We start from the raw sequence: 19136 nt of genomic DNA, 5'->3' as shown, positions 1-19136 counted from the left end.
ATAAGATTGCAAGACTAGATGGCAGGCTCAACTCATTTCTCTACAATGGTTGGAAACTTCGCAAGGCAGTATTGGTAGCTCTTCATCTCTATATGTTATAATGAAAGTGCAATAATATACACACACAATAAATAGGTACAATGTCTGCTGATACCTAATTATATTTCAATACTGATTTGTAAGTACATTTTTCTATTTAATACATGTTCAATTGACATAAAAAGATAAGTAACAAACGAAAAATGAAGTTTATTTCTGAGTAGGTATTTCGTTGATCCTACCATGTATAGAAACAAATGTAAAATATAATAATTATATTAGAAAATAAATGTATGACATGAAGTTCTTAAAGTGCATGCGATAGATACTATGTGAGGGAGTCATCATCTTTCAGAGTGAAGAAGACTAGCTTGGCTGGAACTTTGCCAACATTCTTCAGCTCATAAGAGTTGCCTACAACAAAAATAAATGCTGTCATGCACTGAATAAGTCCTTTACTATTACATGCATTAAATATTTTATATACAGTAAAAATTAATAGTCATTGTAATCAATGTAATATATAGATTATTCCATAAATAACTCTTGACAACTATCAGACTTCTGGTTACCCAATAAATGCATGCTGAATCCTAGGAAATATGTCTTAAGCCTGGTTTCCATATGACAGCACAAGGCGCGCAACAAGGCGCACGACGTCGTGCGTAGGCCAGTTGTGATATGGAAACGTCAACACACGGTTGCGCGACGTGCGTACGCTGATCGCAAGTATCCAACAGAATGGATCCTTGCGATGGGTGCGTGCGATTATGTATCCCACAATACACCGCTAGACCTTATCAACCTATCCCACAATTCCAGCGAAGGGCTTTGTTCCGAAGAAATCGGTCTCCCGTACGAAAGAGTAAGCCTGATTTTTATATGACAGCGTAATTTCGCAACGGAGGTCTGTTTTTCCGAAGAAATATGTCTCTCCTACGAAAAAGTAAGGAAAATATCCACCCTGTCCAATGCAAGCATGGAGCTTATGCGCGATATGGAAACACTGCCTCGCGGCCCAAAAAATGCATTGCGCACGATCACTGGGCCGCGCGCGATCATTGCGCTGTCATATGGAAACCAGGCTTTAGAGCCCAGTAACCTTCGTAAACAGTTACGCCAATGACATACCATTTGGCATTTGACCTTGACCGGTTTGTCAGTTATAAATTTCATAGAATGATACTTATTATTTTATAATAATTATGTCTGGTTATCTTCTAATAAAAACCAAAACAGTTTGTATGCACCTCCCATGGTATGCGAGCGACTCGACAGCTGTCAAATAGCTGAGCTGTTTGCACTGCTCAGGCGAGTGCAAAATAAACTTTAAAAAGGACAAAGATGGTGTGATTAAAATATGTCCCATCTATTTCTCTTATTATCCTCTGTTAGAGTCAAGCTAAGCACTGCATAAGACATCAAGTTATTAAAACCAATAAGGTAAGGTGTAGCATGACAACCATATTTTCAACTAGACTGTTAATTTTACTTATTTCAATATTGTTAGAATTTTAACAAAACATGATGATGGGCCCTCAATTACATAGCTCTGTACAACACACAACTTTGGGCTCACAAAATGAACTAGTGATTAATAATGTATGTCAATACATGTACATATATAAAATTTGGTTTATATACCAATTTGTAGAAGATTTTATACCTACTGCTTGAAGTTCAGCGCAGCTAAAGCGATCATCAAACGATGAATAATATGTCATACTAAATGAATGCTACTGCATATGAGATTATATATATATATATATATATATATATATATACAGTAGACGCTCCTCCAACGTAAATAGTCTGTTCCAAAAACATTTACGTTATTGGGATTTGCCGTTATAAGAACAGTAAATTACATGTAAATCGCCTAATCTGTTACAAGATCTATCCATACTCAACCCTTTAGCCTTACTACAAAAAACCAGACACAACCTTTTGATTTGTTGAATGTACAGTAACTGTAGTATTATTGGTTTGTATCAACAACTTTTCTTGTTTTTCTTAAGACTAGTTTGGTTTAGGGTTCATGATTACAGTAATTTTAAGATGCGTTAAGGAGAGCACCCGCCTCTGACTTCTATTTATAACGATTAGTTTTTTTTGATAGACAGCAAAGTTTATCCAGCAATAGAAAAGTAATAAAAAATATTTTATACACCAGCCATGAAGACAACAAAATACATTTTCACTATAATAAGAGCGGTGTCCATCTGTCCGTCCATCTAGTTGTCTCTAGGGTTTAAGGTTATGATAAAAGATAGCTGTCAGACCAACACTAACATCTGCAGCAGTTGATCGTCTTCAAGTATTTCCGAATAGCGGGGCTACTCATTCTCTGTGCATGTGTCGCTGAATCAGACTGCTACGGTACTTGTATATATAATCGAGACGTAGATCATGTTCCCTCTTAGTGCGCCAAGAGATAAAATTACGTTTTATGCTAACTACAAGATTCTTGTTATTCAAATCGAATTTGAGAAGTTGCACCGACTTGAGGCTTTACGTTATATGGAATTTTTTACGTAGTAGGAAGCAAAAACTTCACATAAATTATTTACGTTATCTGGAATTTACGTTATAGGAGGTATATGTTATAGGAGCGTCGACTGTGTATAGATATATGAGGATAGCAAACTTTATAAGTGTTCATATATTTATTCCAATAATAAACTTACCATCAGGAACAATGAAGCAACCACCACTCTTTAGAAACTTCTTGTATGCTCCATTAATGCAGAGTATCACCATGCCTTCTTGCAGGTAAAAAGTCTAAAATTATACAAAATACTTAGCTAATTTTCAGAAAGTTCAATTTATTTAAAAACTTCTGGTCAATATTACGTAAATGGATATGCTAATAAAATGATTTCATTATATAGAAATGTTGAAGTATAGAGTAAGGTTACACACTTTTTATAGTAATGAAATAAACTCATTAATAAATACTATTCCCCATAAGATACCAGCACTTGAAAAGAATACTTATCAGCTGGAGCCATGACTATTACAACATGTCAGTTAACTACCACACTCTGGTGCGTAAGGTGTTAGATATTGGAGTGCTGGGGAATATTGCTGAACATACCAGAGAATAACCTCTTAGAAAAGAACTCGGTTTTTCGGCTGATGCGGCCAATGTGATGGCGCCGAATGATGTCTTGTCATTTCCACTGTTGCTACCGTCCAATAATTTACATATCTTTACTGGATCGTCTTCGCTTGCTATAGTCCCATCCAGACAGAATAAGGGAGCTTTGTCAACACTGGATGTGAGCACTAGAAACAGAGTTGGTAAAATAGTGGCAGGAACTTTAACATGGCTTTGGGTCAAATCATGCAAGTTTGTTGTTTGGGACAAATGACCAATAAATTGCAGGTGTTCAAACCTTACATACCTCCTGTAGATCAAACCTTAGATACCTCCTATAGATCAAACCTTACATACCTCCTATAGATCAAACCTTAAATACCTCCTATAGATCAAACCTTACATACCTCCTATAGATCAAACCATACACACCTCCTATAGATCAATCCTTACATACCTCCTATAGATCAAACCTTAAATACCTCCTATAGATCAAACCTTACATACCTCCTATAGATCAAACCATACACACCTCCTATAGATCAAACCTTACATACCTCCTATAGATCAAACCTTACATACCTCCTATAGATCAAACCTTACATACCTCCTATAGATCGAATGCGCAAAAACCGGTAAATGACTTGGTCTGTTATCCAATTTAACAAAGCTAAATCATTACAGAGGCAGATGAAGGACAACATACGCTTGCAACTCTTTTGCTCGAATATGATAATAATTTATCACTCTTTCAAAAAGTATGTAGATGTCGAAAAAGTAAAATATTCTGGCAGTGCAGGGGTGGAGTTTACCATTGAAGGTTAGATCTTGCGCTAGATCCGCCATACATTATCGGCGCCTGCATAAATGGGGTTGAGGGGTTTATAAAAAAACGCTAGCATTTTGTAAACAATAATCTAGCTACAGTGTACTCTCAGGATACAATTACCCTGATATACAATTTTTTACCTTACAAAGTGGAACATAATGATTTTTTCACTTCACAAAACAAATCTTTTTTTACCATACAAATTCGACAAAATTTTCAGCCGAGTTCAAATTTTGGGGCTGGTGTGCTTATTACGTCCGTCAAAATGCCAAAGACATCGAAATGCTGTTCGCGAAAACGTTTTCACGATGCCTGAAAAAAACAAGATGACTGATTTATCTCAGTTCAGGAATTCTGGTGTGTAAAACGGTAACATTTTTCCTTTAAAATCAGAAGCAAAGTTGGAGTTGCGATCTCTTCATACAGAACTTATAGTGGTTAGACAAATTCTCTTAGCCGCTAACAAAAATTCACTTCATTGCGAAAACAGCATCATTCAGGTTTTTTGCCGAATTAAGTTGAAAAATGTTTCAGACAGGTCCACTAAAAATTATAGTGAATGCGAAGACAGAAACTGATGAGTGATACAATTTTAGTGATGATAAGTTGAAATTTCGTAAAACAGTTAAAAATACATACTAAAACTTTGTGTGTTTAGTAAGGTAAACTTATTTGAAGTGCAGTTTTTGTTATTCATACAGTTGTCTTGAAGGTAAAAACTTTTTTCAGTATGTAGTACTACTCATAGACATTGTAACGTTACATTTTAATGCAGATCATAATTAATAAATTCACTAAATTAATGAAGTTACTGTAGGTAACTACAGTTACTAAGGTCATCATACTATTTTGTTACTAATTTTCAATATGTACAGCACTTATTCTCGACCAACTCAGTTTGCGAACAAAGATTTTGAGATTTGTTCGTCTCGGATTTCAAACATAAATTCCGTTCTCGACCAAACCGGAGCATGCGCATTGGAATTGGAACAGCTCCAGAAACAGCATGGAAACATTCGTTAACAAATGGAGAAGCAATTTACGCTTCATAAATTCTTTACAAAAAGGGAAGAACCATCTGGGACGACGTCTTCTCTACTGAAGAGATTTGCTAGGGAGATAACCCCTCCAGTCGAGTTACCCTAAACTGTTTTGGAGGAGGATTCTTCTTTAAGGATGTGAAGTAAACATGCCATTGCTGTTAATACTTTATTTTTTCTACGACTTTTGATGTAACTGATCTGTTGCAAATTTTCCTGTCTCATTATCAATTTCTGCAATTTTTGGTACTGTATCTTAACCTTTAATGTTTTTGATGTTTTAAGAGCAAAACATATAATGTTTTGCTTTTAATGTTTATTTTTGTTCTCTTTTTCCATCATCATAAATAGAAAACCTTTTATTAAAATCAAACACAATCTATATCTACCGGTTTTTATTTATAGTATGCAGTACATTGTACAGTTTATGGTGTAAAATGTTAAAAAAATACTTTACTAAAGTTGTTTTTTTGCCTTGGAACAGATTAAAAGTTACATATATTTATTCTAATGGGAAAAATTGTTTCGGATTTCGAACAATTCGGTTTTCGAACTACCTTCTGGAACGGATTATGTTCGAGAACCGAGGTTCCACTGTATATATTTCTCAAAGTTGGTCGTATGTGGGTAAGTAGCTATTAAAATCTTTGAGCTTAAAATTCCGCATTCTGAGGGATTAGAACTCACTACGAATGCACCCTCAAGTTTTTAATCCAGGCGCTGTACCACTGAGCTACATAAGGCATCTTGATCACACACGTTATCATATTTCGTATATTGCGATGCCCTTGTTTAGAAATATTTTTCATAAGGTTCAATTACTATATCTGGGGTCAAGGCCAATTTTTTTTGTTTTAACTTCTGTATCAACAATTCCCATTCACCATTGCATTAGAGTTTCTGTGGTATGTGCCTACAATTGTTTGTTATGGAGAAAGGGCAAATTGGCTGACTGGATGATTTAAAAAGTTAGTACCAGCTAGAATTGCTTTGATAAGTACCAAGGTGATACACATTATGAATCAGAAATACCTTGGCAAGATTTTCATCAGAGATTGACAAATATCGCACACAACTTTGCCCAAAATAGATTTTGCCCAGGAGTTTCACTCACTTTTCATCCTCAAGGGGTAGTCTGAGATAAAATGCACCCTTTCCGCTGACTTACACATTAATAAAAAATTGCCCTTTATCACCACAGACTAACTGCTCCCTTTTTGGCTCAATCACTGCTCCTACCTAATAAGAACAGGGATTTACCCTATTTAAAACAAGGTCATGAATACCCCTTTCCACTGTGTGGAACTCAATAAGACAGGCTTGGCCCCCATTCACTGCACCAAGCTAAAAAAACATACCTTTTTTATGAAAACACTAGTGTCTGGCCACCAAAAAACACCCCTAAAACGTGCTTTTTTTGTCGAGCCTTTGGGGATGAAAGTTGAGAGTGAAAGCCCAGCGAGATTTTGTTTAAAGGTGGTTTTTATACTTGACAATGTCGGCGCATCTTGTTTGTGTATCTTTTCTTAGTTTGACATCAGAGTTAGGTGTATATTAATATGTAAACTTACTAGTACTTACTTATACGGCGTGAACTAGGTATCTATTGCTAAAATATCTCCCTAGTTGCCGCTGAAAACGTCACTTCCAGGATGTTGGTCTAATCGCATTAGCAGATTTTAGAATTGCAATGGACAGATAGATTATTGGATTGATCTTGTTCTGAAATGACAATCATTGCAGAATGATCAAGGCTTTGCTTCATGTTTATGTACATATTTGTATATGAAATAAGATTGCAAGACTAGATGGTAGGCTCAACTCATTTCTCTACAATGGTTGGAAACTTCGCAAGGCAGTATTGTTAGCTCTTTATCTCTATAGGTTGTAATGAAAGTGCAATAATATCCACACACATAATTAAATAGGTACAATGTCTGCTGATACGTAACTATATTTCAATACTGATTTGTAAGTACATTTTTCTATTTAATACATGTTCAATTGACATAAAAAGATATGTAACAAACAAAAAATGAAGTTTATTTCTGAGGAGGTATTTCGTTGATCCTGCCACGTATAGAAACAAATGTAAAATATAATAATTATATTAGAAAATAAATGTATGACATGAAGTTCTTAAAGTGCATGCGATTGATATTATGTGAGGGAGTCATCATCTTTCAGAGTGAAGAAGACTAGCTTGGCTGGAACTTTGCCAACATTCTTCAGCTCATAAGAGTTGCCTACAACAAAAATAAATGCTGTCATGCACTGAATAAGTCCTTTACTATTACATGCATTAAATATTTTATATACAGTAAAAATTACTAGTCAACGTAATCAATGTCATGTATAGATTACTCCATAAATAACTCTTGAAAACTATCAGACTCCTGGTTACCCAATAAATGCATGCTAAATCCTAGGAAATATATCTTAGAACTAAGTAACCTTCGTAAACAGTTACGCCAATGACATACCATTTGGCATTTGACCTTGACTGGTTTATCAGTTATAAATTTCATAGAATAATACTTATTATTTTATAATAATTATGTCTGGTTATCTTCTAATAAAAACCAAAACAGTTTGTATGCATCTTCCATGGTATGCGAGCAACTCGACAGCTGTCAAATAGCTGAGCTGATTGCACTGCTCAGGCGAGTGCAAAATAAACATTAAAAAGGACAAAGATGGTGTGATTAAAATATGTCCCATTTATTTCTCTTATTATCCTTTGTTAGAGTCAAGCTAAGTACTGCATAAGACATCAAGTTATTAAAACCAATAAGGTAAGGTGTAGCATGACAACCACATTTTCAACTAGACTGTTAATTTTACTTATTTCAATATTGTTAGAATTTTAACAAAACATGATGATGGGCCCTCAATTACATAGCTCTGTACAACACACAACTTTGGGCTCACAAAATGAACTAGTGATTAATAATGTATGTCGATACATGTACATATATAAAATTTGGTTTATATACCAATTTGTAGAAGATTTTATACCTACTGCTTGAAGTTCAGCGCAGCTAAAGCGATCATCAAACGATGAATAATATGTCATACTAAATGAATGCTACTGCATATGAGATTATATATATATACAGTAGACGCTCCTCCAACGTAAATAGTCTGTTCCAAGAACATTTACGTTATTGGAATTTTCCGTTATAAGAACAGTAACTTACATGTAAATCGCCTAATCTGTTACAAGATCTATCCATACTCAACACTTTAGCCTTACTAAAAAAAATCAGACACAACCTTTTGATTTGTTGAATGTACAGTAACTATAGTATTATTGGTTTGTATCAACAACTTTTCTTGTTTTTCTTAAGACTAGTTTGGTTTAGGGTTCATGATTACAGTAATTTTAAGATGCGTTAAGGAGAGCACCCGCCTCTGACTCCAATTTGCAACGATTAGTTTTTTTTGATAGACAGCAAAGTTTATTCTGCAATAGAAAAGTAATAAAAAATATTTTATACACCTGCTATGAAGACAAACAAAATACTTTTTTACTATAATAAGAGCGGTGTCCATCTGTCCGTCCATCTAGTTGTCTCTAGGGTTTAAGGTTATGATAAAAGATAGCTTTCAGACCAACACTAGCATCTGCATCAATTGATCGTCTTCAAGTATTTCCGAATAGCGGGGCTACTCATTCTCTGTGCATGTGTCGCTGAATCAGACTGCTACGGTACTTGTATATATAATCGAGACGTATATCGTGTTCCCTCTTAAGTGCGCCAAGAGATAAAATTACGTTTTATGCTAACTACAAGATTCTTGTTATTCAAATCGAATTTGAGAAGTTGCACCGACTTGAGGCTTTACGTTATATGGAATTTTTTACGTAGTAGGAAGCAAAAACTTCACATAAATTATTTACGTTATCTGGAATTTACGTTATAGGAGGTATATGTTATAGGAGCGTCGACTGTGTATAGATATATGAGGATAGCAAACTTTATAAGTGTTCATATATTTATTCCAATAATAAACTTACCATCAGGAACAATGAAGCAACCACCACTCTTTAGAAACTTCTTGTATGCTCCATTAATGCAGAGTATCACCATGCCTTCTTGCAGGTAAAAAGTCTAAAATTATACAAAATACTTAGCTAATTTTCAGAAAGTTCAATTTATTTAAAAACTTCTGGTCAATATTACGTAAATGGATATGCTAATAAAATGATTTCATTATATAGAAATGTTGAAGTATAGAGTAAGGTTACACACTTTTTATAGTAATGAAATAAACTCATTAATAAATACTATTCCCCATAAGATACCAGCACTTGAAAAGAATACTTATCAGCTGGAGCCATGACTATTACAACATGTCAGTTAACTACCACACTCTGGTGCGTAAGGTGTTAGATATTGGAGTGCTGGGGAATATTGCTGAACATACCAGAGAATAACCTCTTAGAAAAGAACTCGGTTTTTCGGCTGATGCGGCCAATGTGATGGCGCCGAATGATGTCTTGTCATTTCCACTGTTGCTACCGTCCAATAATTTACATATCTTTACTGGATCGTCTTCGCTTGCTATAGTCCCATCCAGACAGAATAAGGGAGCTTTGTCAACACTGGATGTGAGCACTAGAAACAGAGTTGGTAAAATAGTGGCAGGAACTTTAACATGGCTTTGGGTCAAATCATGCAAGTTTGTTGTTTGGGACAAATGACCAATAAATTGCAGGTGTTCAAACCTTACATACCTCCTGTAGATCAAACCTTAGATACCTCCTATAGATCAAACCTTACATACCGCCTATAGATCAAACCTTAAATACCTCCTATAGATCAAATCTTACATACCTCCTATAGATCAAACCATACACACCTCCTATAGATCAAACCTTACATACCTCCTATAGATCAAACCTTAAATACCTCCTATAGATCAAACCTTACATACCTCCTATAGATCAAACCATACACACCTCCTATAGATCAAACCTTACATACCTCCTATAGATCAAACCTTACATACCTCCTATAGATCAAACCTTACATACCTCCTATAGATCGAATGCGCAAAAACCGGTAAATGACTTGGTCTGTTATCCAATTTAACAAAGCTAAATCATTACAGAGGCAGATGAAGGACAACATACGCTTGCAACTCTTTTGCTCGAATATGATAATAATTTATCACTCTTTCAAAAAGTATGTAGATGTCGAAAAAGTAAAATATTCTGGCAGTGCAGGGGTGGAGTTTACCATTGAAGGTTAGATCTTGCGCTAGATCCGCCATACATTATCGGCGCCTGCATAAATGGGGTTGAGGGGTTTATAAAAAAACGCTAGCATTTTGTAAACAATAATCTAGGTACAGTGTACTCTCAGGATACAATTGCCCTGATATACAATTTTTTACCTTACAAAGTGGAACATAATGATTTTTTCACTTCACAAAACAAATCTTTTTTTACCATACAAATTCGACAAAATTTTCAACCGAGTTCAAATTTTGGGGCTGGTGTGCTTATTACGTCCGTCAAAATGCCAAAGACATCGAAATGCTGTTTGCGAAAACGTTTTCACGATGCCTGAAAAAAACAAGAAGACTGATTTATCTCAGTTCAGGAATTCTGGTGTGTAAAACGGTAACATTTTTCCTTTAAAATCAGAAGCAAAGTTGGAGTTGCGATCTCTTCATACAGAACTTATAGTGGTTAGACAAATTCTCTTAGCCGCTAACAAAAATTCACTTCATTGCGAAAACGGCATCATTCAGGTTTTTTGCCGAATTAAGTTGAAAAATGTTTCAGACAGGTCCGCTAAAAATTATAGTGAAAGCGAAGATAGAAACTGATGAGTGATACAATTTTAGTGATGATAAGTTGAAATTTCATAAAACAGTTAAAAATACATACTAAAACTTAGTGTGTTTAGTAAGGTAAACTTATTTGAAGTGCAGTTTTTGTTATTCATACAGTTGTCTTGAAGGTAAAAACTTTTTTCAGTATGTAGTACTACTCATAGACATTGTAACGTTACATTTTAATGCAGATCATAATTAATAAATTCACTAAATTAATGAAGTTACTGTAGGTAACTACAGTTACTAAGGTCATCATACTATTTTGTTACTAATTTTCAATATGTACAGCACTTATTCTCGACCAACTCAGTTTGCGAACAAAGATTTTGAGATTTGTTCGTCTCGGATCTCAAACATAAATTCCGTTCTCGACCAAACCGGAGCATGCGCATTGGAATTGGAACAGCTCCAGAAACAGCATGGAAACATTCGTTAACAAATGGAGAAGCAATTTACGCTTCATAAATTCTTTACAAAAAGGGAAGAACCATCTGGGACGACGTCTTCTCTACTGAAGAGATTTGCTAGGGAGATAACCCCTCCAGTCGAATTACCCTAAACTGTTTTGGAGGAGGATTCTTCTTTAAGGATGTGAAGTAAACATGCCATTGCTGTTAATATTTTATTTTTTCTACGACTTTTGATGTAACTGATCTGTTGCAAATTTTCCTGTCTCATTATCAATTTCTGCAATTTTTGGTACTGTATCTTAACCTTTAATGTTTTTGATGTTTTAAGAGCAAAACATATAATGTTTTGCTTTTAATGTTTATTTTTGTTCTCTTTTTCCATCATCATAAATAGAAAACCTTTTATTAAAATCAAACACAATCTATATCTACCGGTTTTTATTTATAGTATGCAGTACATTGTACAGTTTATGGTGTAAAATGTTAAAAAAATACTTTACTAAAGTTGTTTTTTTGCCTTGGAACAGATTAAAAGTTACATATATTTATTCTAATGGGAAAAATTGTTTCGGATTTCGAACAATTCGGTTTTCGAACTACCTTCTGGAACGGATTATGTTCGAGAACCGAGGTTCCACTTTATATATTTCTCAAAGTTGGTCGTATGTGGGTAAGTAGCTATTAAAATCTTTGAGCTTAAAATTCCGCATTCTGAGGGATTAGAACTCACTACGAATGCACCCTCAAGTTTTTAATCCAGGCGCTGTACCACTGAGCTACATAAGGCATCTTGATCAAACACGTTATCATATTTCGTATATTGCGATGCCCTTGTTTAGAAATATTTTTCATAAGGTTCAATTACTATATCTGGGGTCAAGGCCAATTTTTTTCACACGAACAATTATAGTATCTCCGTAGGAAGAGCCTCGACATTCTCTCCCCATTTGGTCAGACAAAGACAGTACGATATCCCATTTTTACATTTGTACCAGTATCGAGAAATACGAGTATCGTCGTATTCAAAGTTTTGATGAACAGCTTCTGGTGGAACCGTAACCTGTTTTTATAAACACACACTTCTATGCAAGAATTGTTATTATTAATCCAACATATTCTGGATTTTTATTTTGTTTTCTCAGTTCGTATTAATTGTTGTATTATCGAATCATCTTTTATTGTAATCATAGTAAAACAGATTTAATTTAGCTATTGCTAATTATTTCCCATTTACATCAAAACCTATAGTTGTTTCATTTTCATTAATTTATTTGACCTGCACAAAAAATTTTCCTCATGATATGAAGTTTGAAAGTCACAGTTGTTTGACAAAGTTTGAAAACCTTTACAGTTGTTTTTATTTTTCCTAAATTATTTCAACTACACGGAACACTTTCCCCATGATATGTAGTTTGAAAGTTAGTCTGGCAAATGTTGTTACATATGTTAAACACGAATCAATTTTCTGTCAAAAGACTTTTTTATTACCCGGGCAACACCAGGTAGTACAACTAGTATATATATAACCTAGCTGTGCCACCCGGCGTTGCCCGCGTAATAGAAGAGTCTTTGGACAGAAAGTTGATTTATATTTAACATATAACAACATTTGCCATTATAACTTTCAAACTATATATCATGAGAAAAGTGTGTCGTGTAGTTGAAATAAATTAAGAGAAAAATAAAAACAACTGTAAAGGTTTTAAAACTTTGTCAAACAACTGTACCTTTCAAGCTAGTAGCATATTGCCAATGGAAAACTCCACTAAGCTAGTTAATAAGGTTAGGCTTCCAATGACGGTAAGCCATGACTTTGAGTCTGTATTGTTGTCCAGCTCAGCTGTTCTAATAATAGCTATAGCCGGATTTCCAACAGACGGACTTTGAGAAATATATATAGATGTGAGTGTCTGTCGGTTCGTCCAGTTATGGTGATTCAACTCTAGCAACAATAAACCACTTCACACTGGGTTTGAACTCGGAACGTCCTGCTAACATTCAAAGCGCTTGGTTTTGCATCCATGCATACAAATGTGCTGCTTCGATTCCTGTGAGATGCAATCTTTTTCCCCAACACTCCTAGCTCTGGACAGCTCGCGTGCCTCAATCATTGAGTGTGTCACGAACAAGACTTTGCCTCTTTTCTTTATGTACAGTTTCAACATTTACCTAATTTAATTGAAAATAATTTTTATAACTAAGTACTAACTAGAAGTGTTTTCCTTTTAAAAGTTTCAATTTACATGTCTTCAACTTCCAGTTCGGCTTTCATTCAAATTTTGAATGCAACAAACCCTAAAGTTAATCACTAAAGACTACAATCTACAAACATTTCACATGGACTGTTGTGTGTCGTGCTATTTCGAGTAGGAATGGCATCTACATTTTCTCTCCCCTCAGTCAGACAATGGCAAATACTGTATATGTTAAATAAATTTTCGGTGCAAAAACTTTATTTCCAGGGCATTCAACTAGTTCTTTTTATACATCATTAAATGTCGTTGTTTCTAGTTGTTTCTAGTAAACCATAGTTGTTTCTACTGTATATATTTGACATACATACACTAGAATTCCCCTGTCATACAACAGCCCACGACCAAAGTGATATTGGAAAAAAGAAAGAATACTGATGGTTGAGAAATGCAATATTAGCAGTCAAATGGCACTGCAGTGCAATAGGATAACTGCATTGGTAGCTGTAATGTAATGGGTGTGGGTGTTATTATGTATAACAGCAATAATGAAAGAAAAAGATTATATGTTTATATCTCTGCCCTGCAATAGGAGAAATGCAATATTAGAAGTAAAATGCACTGATATTATTAGAATAACCAATATTATTAATATAGTAATACAGTAATAATAGAAAACCAATGCACAATTTTTTTTACATTTCAAAACGTCATAGCTACCAATATCAAGAAGTTGTGATATTTATATAGATTTTTAGAAAATCTATTTAATAAAACTATTTAGAAAAAATAATAACAGTAACATATTGCCCATCATCGATGTTGTTAGTGTGACTATAACACTTCAATGGTCATCTAAACTTATAATTAAATATTGCAATAGTCTCATAAGAATCGTTAGAAAAAAATACCATCGTCATTTCCTTTACTTTCACTGCTTTAGACATCAGTTAGAATACCAAAGTACTCAAAAGTGTCCAAAATGTCAGTTATTTTGAAATCGGCAAAAAAGAAACGATTATATTTCAGTTCTTCTACGTTAATTACAGAAACCTTCGGCAATTCGACAATGCTATAGACTGGTGAAATGTGCACGTTATTTTTTCGTGAAATGCGCACGACTTAATGGTTCTATTCTCTGTCACTCGGCGTTTCGTTTGCTGGTCTTAATTTTGATAAAAATAAGGCTTGGCAAGGTTTAATAACGATTTTCGGCCAAATTAATCTGTCTATTTATGTATAATCCGATCAGATGGGTCAGTTTTAAGATATTGTCGACAATTTACAAAAACTTGGTAACATATTTAAATAGGTTTTATGTGTTTCGTAACGTTATTATACTTAAACGAATCCACTGAAAAAATGGTTAAATTTGTTGATGAGATTTCGGTACAAGGGTTTGCGACGTTGTTGATGAATAATTTTTGTGAGTTGTGTGCACATGCATTTATCATAAAACTACTCAAACATTCGCTCCGCGCGTGTTTGGTCATGGGATAATGTCCTGACAAAACCATAGTTGTTTGTACTGTATATACCACACTTTTTGGACTATTAGCCGCCACTTTTTTCTGGTGTTTTGAGCCATGCGGCTTATATAAGGGCGCGGCTATTCTGTGGTGGCTTTTTTCACCGCTAGGGCGCATTAACCAGAATCTCCGGTTGGTGCGCCTCTAGCGGTGAAAGAAAAAGCGAAACAATGCCTAACAGTACTGTTCCGTTAGGGACTAGGTTAAAAGGCATCGGTTAATACGAAACAGTGTCTAATGGCACTGTTCCGTTTTAACTAGCAAAATTGCTGCCGTGTTAAAAATCACCGTCCGAGTTCTGCGGTCTGTACAAAGGTGCGGCCTATGTATTGTTTTATTATCGTATTTTTGAAAATAAAGCAGATGCGCTTATATAAGGGTGCGGTTAATAGTCCGAAAAGTACGGTGTTCAACATACAGTACAAACAAAAGATGCATGTAAATTTTAACCAATTGCAACAAAAACTTATGCTTAAAGGTTGACTTGCAACAAAATTCACATTACCGTTATTTGATATGAAAAGATTCACCATGTCTTACTCTGTTGTGTTGTAGGTGCAAAATATGCGGAAAGGTGATTACAAGCTCTTAAAAGCTAAAAAATGAACAGAAAATCGCAGCCACACGAGACCGCCGTAGTTTGGATTCCCTTTCCAAAACGGCTCAAATGTGATGTAGTTGTGAGAGATGGTTTCTGTTTACACTTTCTTGCAACCTTATTAGTCTAAATATTTTCATGAATATACTTCACGCATTCAATAAAACTATGTCTATTGTTCTTACGCGTCTGTTTTATCGTCATTGTAATGCTGTCACTTTTAGCAGTGATATCTTATAACTCACCGTAAAAAATCGTTAAACTTTTTAACCTTAGCTCGAAGGAGTACATATCATTGTCTGATAATCATGACGAGCCTGTTGGTCACCTGTGATAATCGAAAAGTGCTGCAAAAATTATTTGCGCAGTATTGGGTCACATGATCAGATTACGACTTGGCGAGTGAATAATGCCGAAACAAAACTGTAAAGTAGCGAGCATCTATATTTGATACGGGGTCTTCGGTAAAATCCGAAGTGTTTGTCATAAACTAGTACTACGATAAGTTTTATATTGAACTTTTCATTGGCCTTTTAATTCACGTGAGAACATGCGTGACAAGACGATAACCAAATTTCGTGGTTACGTCATCGAAGTAAAGAGATTCCAATCTACGGCGGCTTTTTGTTTTTGAGCTTTTAAGAGCTTGTAATCGCATTTCCACATATTTAGCACTTACAACACAACAGAGTAAGACATGGTGAATCGTTTGCTACCAAATAGCTGTAAGGTGAATTTTGTTGCGAGTCAACTTTTAAAATAACTTGAAATGTGGTCATTCCACAAAAAAGGCCATTTAACAGCACAGTATGAGCAGATTATTTTACCTGAACATGGCTTAAAAGTTATTTTAATAAATGAATGTGAAAATAGAAATGTGGCATAACTGACCTCTATCAACATCCTTGCCTGTTTTGAGATCGCGCACCCTCATCTCGTCATCAGACATTGAAACGTCACTGTCTATTTTTGCAGGCAAAGAGAGACGCTTCTTCTTCGTTTTCTCTCTTTTGTTGCCGGCCTTCCTCCTTTTGGCACCCTTAACTGTAAGATTGAACAAGTAAAATTCCATGTGAAAAACCATACATATATACATACTTTTATTATAATATCTATATAATTTTTAGAATCCATGTATCGTTCATGTGTGTATTTATATATACATATATAGTATAGATTGGCATAAATGTCATCAAGCTATTATTAGGTGCACATTACCATTGAGTTTAGACGTGAAAAATGTGATAATAGAATCCTCTGCTGGGTCCTTTTTCTCTAAACCAACTATGATAGAAGCACCTGAAATAAACACAAAAAGATTCAAACAAATTAGCTTTCTTTTTTAGTTTTTATAATCTATCAGCCGTATTGTTTCCTTTTTCGCTCTGTGTAGCTCCGCTTGTGAAAAAAGATTTTCCCGAGCGAAGCTACACAGAGTGCTTGCTGAAGAGTGTATCTTTTGGCACAGACCATGAAGCAGGTGAAAATGATCAATGACGGACAGTACAGAATATTCAAATACACTTGCGATTAATGGACCAGCGAGCTGCGGTGCTTATATATTGTTATTGCATCAGCGACTTTGGTTGCTTAGCTTTGTACCACAACGCATGGTAACGATAGACTAACAAAGCGTACTGCATAGCCATGCTACATAAGATAGTACAAGCTTAACTGACCAAGGGGTTAACGCAAGACATTTCAGACTGAACGCTTCACTATTCATGCTGGGCAATTGGATCCATTGTTAATTGCCAGAACTGTTCTGAGCCAACCACACAATTTAGCTAGCAAACTGTTATTCATCCTCTGTGAGTGAAGACCACTTTGCAATGGGTATACAAGTTAATGTTTTGATTCGATGCAGGCACTGATGATGTGAGTGCCAATTGCTCTCACTGTTTACAAAGAAAAAGCACAGTATTGCTGTTTTGAAAAGTTGTTGAAATTGATAAGGCGCTATAGCAATGAATTTTTCACTTCTAATAAGAATGCAAAATAATTGTTGATAAGGACCTTGAACGAGAAACTTCCTTAGTCAAGATACAACCAGCACAGGTGAAAGCGTTATGAGAAACCATGAACCATTAGCAAGACTAATATTCCCAGTGCAGATGTACTAGCCAGCTCCTAACAGAATATCTTTATCCTGTGTTATCCATCTGAAGCTTTAATGCTTTTGCAGATGTCCATTACCCTAAGACACTTATATTTTGCTAGTATTTAGTTTCGTGAGTAGCATACAGAGTAAAATTTCGCTGCAACTTAATTTCGCAGCTCTGATGAGTGCGAAAATATAGTGATGTGAAAATAAATGCAGTGGAACAAACATAATTAGATTCCCCAAGTCCAGTTCACTGGTAGGAAAAACTTTTCAATTTGGGACTAGTTTGTAATTGTGAATCGCAGGTAGAATTGTGTGGGCGATATCGATGATGCAATTTGATCGCTTGCTGCTATTTGTTTCTTGGACAATCAATGAACAAAGCCATTTAATTTCGCGTTTTCGCTCGTTCGTTATGATAGTTTAGTTTCGCGAGAGGATGACTCCGCGAACACGCGAAAGTTAGATGAGGCGAATACATAAAAGTCCTAGGGTTAACGTGTTTGGCTTTTGAATAATAAAAAATTGTCGCCTTTATGTTTTCACAACTGCTAGCTCCAAATTTTGAAGGCACTTTGTACTACTTTATGTGATGGATTCTCATAAATCGTCATAGCTATTAAAGTGTGAGTCCACAGATCGCGTCGCCAAATAAATAGTCATACATTGCAACAATTATAATGCATAGGCTACCTCTACACCAAAATAGTCATAAAATTAGAAAAGCTAAAATTATTTGAATTAAAGTGTATTTATGGTTGTGTAAGTGACTGCCACTGAAAGGCTGAACAGTTCATAATCAAATTCAAGAAACTGCATGTATAATCGCTCAAGTACATATTCACTGCGATTTTATGCTTCAAATAGGTTTGAAGTTACTCGCTGCCATCGAATTCGCACCCTACCGTTTCGACGATTCCGATTTGCACTATAGATCTTTCCAAGATGTATCCTTCAAAACAAAACTTGTTAAAGTAGATTCGCTTTTGTGTCATGGTCACTTTTCAATTAATGATGTGGTTGCGTCAAAAAGGTCGATTTAATGAAATTAAGACCAATGAAAGCTACAATTTTATGTCATTTTTGTCTTTGTAGACCAATCCTGTCCAGAGATATATGCGTTTGAATGAGGCCATCTTTTAAAAAGCTCAGATTCGAGCAGGTGCTTGGTTCGTGACGTAATTAGTGATACATCTGAAAAGAGTCCATGAGCGATAAAAATAAGGTCGCTTCATTAGCCAATCATCAGCACGAAATTTTTATATAGGTCGTAATAAATGTTATCACTCGTAAAACGCGTTGTCTGTGATCTCAAATTTAGGGATTTTACTCTATTATTAAGTCGCATGGGCATCGATGATTACTAAATTAATTAACATCGTTACTTTAATGAATTACTCGATCGACTCGTTTTATTGGCGAACAACAGAATTGCAAAAATTGCT

At 35.1% G+C, this 19136-nt stretch overlaps 2 protein-coding genes across 2 annotated transcripts in view; both read right to left on the bottom strand.

The window, feature by feature from the left end:
• Nucleotides 1-264: 264 nt before the first annotated feature.
• LOC137393957 (uncharacterized) lies at nucleotides 265-3989 on the bottom strand. Its single transcript, XM_068080671.1, has 4 exons — nucleotides 3952-3989; nucleotides 3137-3449; nucleotides 2727-2820; nucleotides 265-453 (listed from the first exon to the last, which is right to left on the bottom strand). Exons 1-4 carry the CDS (start codon nucleotides 3987-3989, stop codon nucleotides 368-370), a joined length of 531 nt encoding a protein of 176 aa, XP_067936772.1. The 3' UTR covers nucleotides 265-367.
• A 3065-nt stretch (nucleotides 3990-7054) lies between these two features.
• The window catches only part of LOC137393956 (uncharacterized protein DDB_G0286591-like), a 30660-nt gene continuing 18578 nt past the window's right edge, over nucleotides 7055-19136 (bottom strand). Inside the window, exons 7-11 of the mRNA XM_068080670.1 lie at nucleotides 16806-16886; nucleotides 16479-16631; nucleotides 9440-9630; nucleotides 9030-9123; nucleotides 7055-7254 (exon numbers count right to left, since the gene is read on the bottom strand). Coding sequence (XP_067936771.1) covers nucleotides 7169-7254; nucleotides 9030-9123; nucleotides 9440-9630; nucleotides 16479-16631; nucleotides 16806-16886 — 605 coding nt within the window. The 3' untranslated portion in view covers nucleotides 7055-7168. The remainder of the gene's footprint in view (nucleotides 7255-9029; nucleotides 9124-9439; nucleotides 9631-16478; nucleotides 16632-16805; nucleotides 16887-19136) is intronic.

Source organism: Watersipora subatra, chromosome 4 (assembly GCF_963576615.1).
Source record: "Watersipora subatra chromosome 4, tzWatSuba1.1, whole genome shotgun sequence".
NCBI lineage: Eukaryota > Metazoa > Bryozoa > Gymnolaemata > Cheilostomatida > Watersiporidae > Watersipora > Watersipora subatra.
Note: the sequence above shows the minus strand (reverse complement) of the source record. Positions and strands in the feature narration are given on the sequence as shown.

Excerpts from the sequence above, each read along its gene's own strand:
- LOC137393957 (XM_068080671.1), bottom strand. The coding sequence starts at position 3,989 with ATGTATGGCGGATCTAGCGCAAGATCTAACCTTCAATG. Across the intron at positions 3,450-3,951 it reads GCAAGATCTAACCTTCAATG|GAGGTATGTAAGGTTTGAAC; the intron begins GTAAACTCCACC and ends TTTGATCTACAG. Across the intron at positions 454-2,726 it reads TTGCTTCATTGTTCCTGATG|GCAACTCTTATGAGCTGAAG; the intron begins GTAAGTTTATTA and ends TTTTTGTTGTAG.